Below are 4,187 nucleotides of genomic sequence, written 5' to 3' on the forward strand. Positions count from 1 at the left end.
TTGTGGGGGAACGTGTGTTTGTGTCTGGGTTTGTAGGGGAACGTGCGTGTGCACGTGTGTTTGTAGGGGAATGTGCATGTGTGTCTGTGTGTTTGTAGGGGAACGTGTGTGTGTGTGTGTGTGTCTGTGTGTTTGTAGGGGAACGTGTGTGTGTGTGTGTAGAGGAACACGTGTGTGTCCGTGTGTTTGTACAGGAATATGCCTGTGTACATATGTTTGTACAGGAATGTGTGTGTGTGTCTGTAGGGGAACATGTGTGCGTGTGTGTCCCCCCATGTGCTGGTGCACGAGGGTTCTATTTAATGTCCATATTAGCACTATCTACACACTGAGGAGCTGGGTCCTTATCTCCACTCCATTCCACGCCTCGGTGAGCAGCAAAGTGACTTTGCAGGTGGGACAGAGACACCTTCCAGGTGGCTCAGACACCAGAGTCCAGGGGGGAGAGTGGGACAGACCCCGGCAGGTCCCCTCCTCCCGCCTGGGCCCCGTCCTTTCCCTGTGCACAGCCCCGGTGAGCGATGGCCGGGCTGTTCTGGGAGAGGGAACCACCAGGCTGCTGCCACCTCAGAGCCACCACGGGGCCACCGTGATGTGTGAGCAAAGTCACCACCCAAAAACCCGAGAGATGTTTGGGGTTTTGCAGAGAACGAGTCATCCCACTGGGAAATCCAGCTGTGGGAGGAGAGCTGCTGTGTCCCCAGGGACACACTGTGACACTTCTCTGTGCCCAGCGGGACACTCGCTAACGGGGCCCCGTGTGATGTCACCAGCAGCTCAACGTTGTCATCCATCCCACGCTGCCAGCCCCTGCCACGTGTGCTGTGTCCCTCTCTGTGGATCACACGGATGGAGGGAGAAAACTCCAAACAACTGCCAGGTTGGGGACACACTCAGGGTGTTTTCCTCCCCTCTTGGATTTTGGGGAGATGTTTTCCTGCTGCTGGTGGCAGCTGGATGATGGGACTGAGGGTGACGCTGTGGATGGGCACCTGTGACACTACCATCACTGCACCTCGCTGCTGGTCCCCAGCCGTCCCGGGGCCACGTCCCCTTCAGTGTTCGTAATAAACCTGAGACTGGTGAGAACTGGGGCCGTGTTGTTTGTACTGGTGAACTGGAGATTGGGGAGTGCAGAGATTAGGGTTGTGATCCCGGAGCTGGTCCTGGTGGGGACGTGGAGGTCTGGGGGTGAGGGAATAGACACCCACCAAGGTCTGGGCTGTGGGTCTATTTAGAGCTGGGACTGTTCAGCCTGGAGAAGAGCAGCCTGAGAGGGGATCTGATCAATGTCTATAAAGATCTGAAATGTGGGGGCCAAATGGATGGGGCTGGGCTCTTCTCGGTGGTGCCCAGTGACAGGACAAGGGGCAATGGGCACAAACTGGAACACCAGAAGTTCCAGACAAACTTTGGGAAAAGCTTCTTTCCTGTGAGGGTGTTGGAGCCCTGGGACAGGCTGCCCAGAGAGGGTGTGGAGTCTCCATCTCTGGAGATGTTCAAACCCACCCTTTCCTGTGCAACCTGTTGTAGGGAACTTGCTTTGGCAGGGGGGTTGGACTGGATGATCGCCTGAGGTCCCTGCCAACCCCACCAGTCTGGGATTCTGTGACCAGCCCACCCCTGGGGACAAGAACCAGACAAAACTCCCCTTTTTCTCTAAAACTTGTTCAGACTTCATTACCTCCAACAAAAATATACAGATGTTGGGCGAGTCCTGCTAGTACAGACCAAGCCCGTGTCTCGCTCTCCCTCCCATCCCTGTCAGACCCCATCCAGGTCACCCCACGTCCCTCTAAATCAGCACCACTAATTACTGGTGGCACCTTACACATCGTTAAGATGTTGCTCAGGGAGGTGCTGACCTGCTCCGGGCCATCCTCTCCCTCCCTGAATGTCACTACAAAGGGCACCTGGTGCCAGGCTCAAGGTTCCCACCATGGGTGCTGGTGTTTGTGCTTCAGCCACACGCTGGTGACAGCAGAAAGGTCTCGTTGAATCCAACAAGGTTGGGTGGTGGGATCTCTGGAGCCTGTTGGGACTTTTTTCTTCAAAGCTGGTCCCTGGGGCGAGCTCCTGGGATCTGCTGCTTCTAGTCCTTGATCTGCTGCAGCCTCTCCTGCTGCTACCAGAAGGTCCAAGGGGGCTGCATCATTTCGTAGGTGGGGATGCTGGTGATGTTGACAGGAATGGAGATGACGGCCCAGGGGAGCCCGTGCTGCTCCAGGGAGCGTCTGATCATGTAGCTGGAAGGATAAAGAGGTGACGTGAGGTGCTCAAATTGGGGGAGTGGAGCCCAGACCTGGGCATGAACCACAAACCAGCTCAAAGAGAAAATCTGAGAGTTAATGATAGAATCCCAGACTGGTTTGGGTTGGGAGGGACCTTAAAGATCATCCAGTTCCAACCCCCCTGCCAGCAGCAGGGACACCTTCCACTAGACCAGGTTGCTCAAAGCCTCATCCAACCTGGCCACCAACACTTCCAGGGAGGAGCAGCCAGTTTCTCTGGCCAACCTGGGACACTGTCTCACCACCCTCACACCAAACAATTTCTTCCTCACATCTCAGCTCCATCTCCCCTCTGCCACTTTCAAGCCATCACCCCTTGTTCTCTCACTCCCTGCCCTTGGCCAAAGTCCCTCCCCACCCTTCCTGGAGCCCCTTCAGGTACTGGGAGGCCACTAGAAGGTCTCCCCGGAGCCTTCTCTTCTCCAGGCTGAACAGCCCCAACTCTCTCAGCCTGTCCTCACAGCAGAGCTGCTCCAGCCCTCGCATCATCCTCGTGGCCTCCTCTGCACTGAGAGGAGATCTCCTGGGGGCTTCCTGTCTGTCCTCACAGCAGAGCTGCACTTGGAAAGATGAGACACCTCTTGGCCAAGGCAGCACCTACCCGTCCCTGCCCAGCAGGAAGAGCGCGGGGATGTCAGCTGTCCTCCTGGTGCTGTCCTGGATCATCTCGATGTAGAAGCTGTCGTTGTCGTAGGCGTTATCGGCGATGATCACCGCGCGTCCCCCGTGCTCCTGGATCACGCGCGTCTTCGACAGGAACGAGCAACCCCTGGGGCAGAAAGTGACAAAGCTTTGGTGGCCGCAGGGAGATCATTGGCAGGTACAAAAGCCACCTGCTCGAGGGTGTCCCCCCCCCCAAACAGCTCCTGTGACCCCAGACGTACCCCCTCTCCACCAAGGCGATCTGGTCCTGGATGAAGACACCATTATTCAGTTCTCCACAAGCTTCAGGGGGATCTGCTGGGACCAGGTGGATCTGCTCGTACCTTGTGTTCTCCAAGAAGAAGACAGGCAGGAGTGAGTGAGGGGGGAATGGGGCTGCTTCCCGTCCCCAGCCCCACCGTGGCCCCACCATAGCCATCCCCGCTGTCCCCTGCCCAGCTCCTCCCCATGTGGCGTGTGATTTTGGGGAGATTTAGGGCTCCCTCCCAGGTGCAGAGATGCTGGTTGCTCCTTTCCATCTTCTGCAGAATCATCCTGACCTGACTCAACACCTTGCTTAGATCTTGCTGACACTGTGGAGAGGGGAAACTGAGGCACGGCACCATCCATGCACACAAGTGTTTGTTCAGCCTGGAGAAGAGGAGACTGAGAGGAGATCTCCTGGGGGTCCAGAACTTCCTCCCAAGGGGAAGAGGAGGGGCAGGCGCTGATCTCTTCTCTCTGGCCACCAACGAATGCCAGGAGCAGAGGAAATGGCAGGAAGATGTGTCAGGGGAGGGTGAGGTTGGCCATGAGGAAAAGGTTCTTGAGGCAGAGGGTGGTGGAGCACTGGAACAGGCTCCCCAGGGAGGTGCTCATGGCACCAAGCCTGACAAGATTCCAGCAGCATTTGGCCAAGGCCCTGAGGGACATGGTGTGAATGTTGGGATTGTCCTGTGCAGGGACAGGAGTTGGACTCCATCATCCTGGTGGGTCCCTCCCAACTCACAACATTCCATGATTCTATGAAGTGGCTCTTGGGGAACATGTGCAGAGCCAGAAAGTGTCTTTTCTTCCAGTCCTTGATGTACCACGTGTTTCCTAGGAGATCTGTTCCTGCATCTCCATCCTGACCCTGGTTTTACTCAGGGAAAGGTCTCACATCTGTAGACCAGTTGGTTTATCTCCAACATTCCCCACAGGAGCCCAACCAGCCCTCTTGGGCCATGGTTGTGCCTGGCTCAGCCCTTGGGA

At 56.5% G+C, this 4,187-nt stretch overlaps 1 protein-coding gene across 1 annotated transcript in view; it reads right to left on the reverse strand.

Annotated features, from left to right (window-relative positions):
• Positions 1 to 2,111: 2,111 nt before the first annotated feature.
• PRADC1 (protease associated domain containing 1) overlaps positions 2,112 to 4,187 on the reverse strand; it is a gene marked incomplete at its 5' end in the record, with an annotated part of 2,670 nt that continues 594 nt past the window's right edge. Inside the window, 3 exons of the mRNA XM_010171290.2 lie at positions 2,112 to 2,246; positions 2,893 to 3,060; positions 3,176 to 3,285. Of these exons, the coding sequence (XP_010169592.2) occupies positions 2,126 to 2,246; positions 2,893 to 3,060; positions 3,176 to 3,285 (399 nt within the window). The remainder of the gene's footprint in view (positions 2,247 to 2,892; positions 3,061 to 3,175; positions 3,286 to 4,187) is intronic.

This window comes from Antrostomus carolinensis, unplaced genomic scaffold (assembly GCF_000700745.2).
Source record: "Antrostomus carolinensis isolate BGI_N321 unplaced genomic scaffold, ASM70074v2 scaffold19077, whole genome shotgun sequence".
Classification (NCBI taxonomy): Eukaryota; Metazoa; Chordata; class Aves; order Caprimulgiformes; family Caprimulgidae; genus Antrostomus; species Antrostomus carolinensis.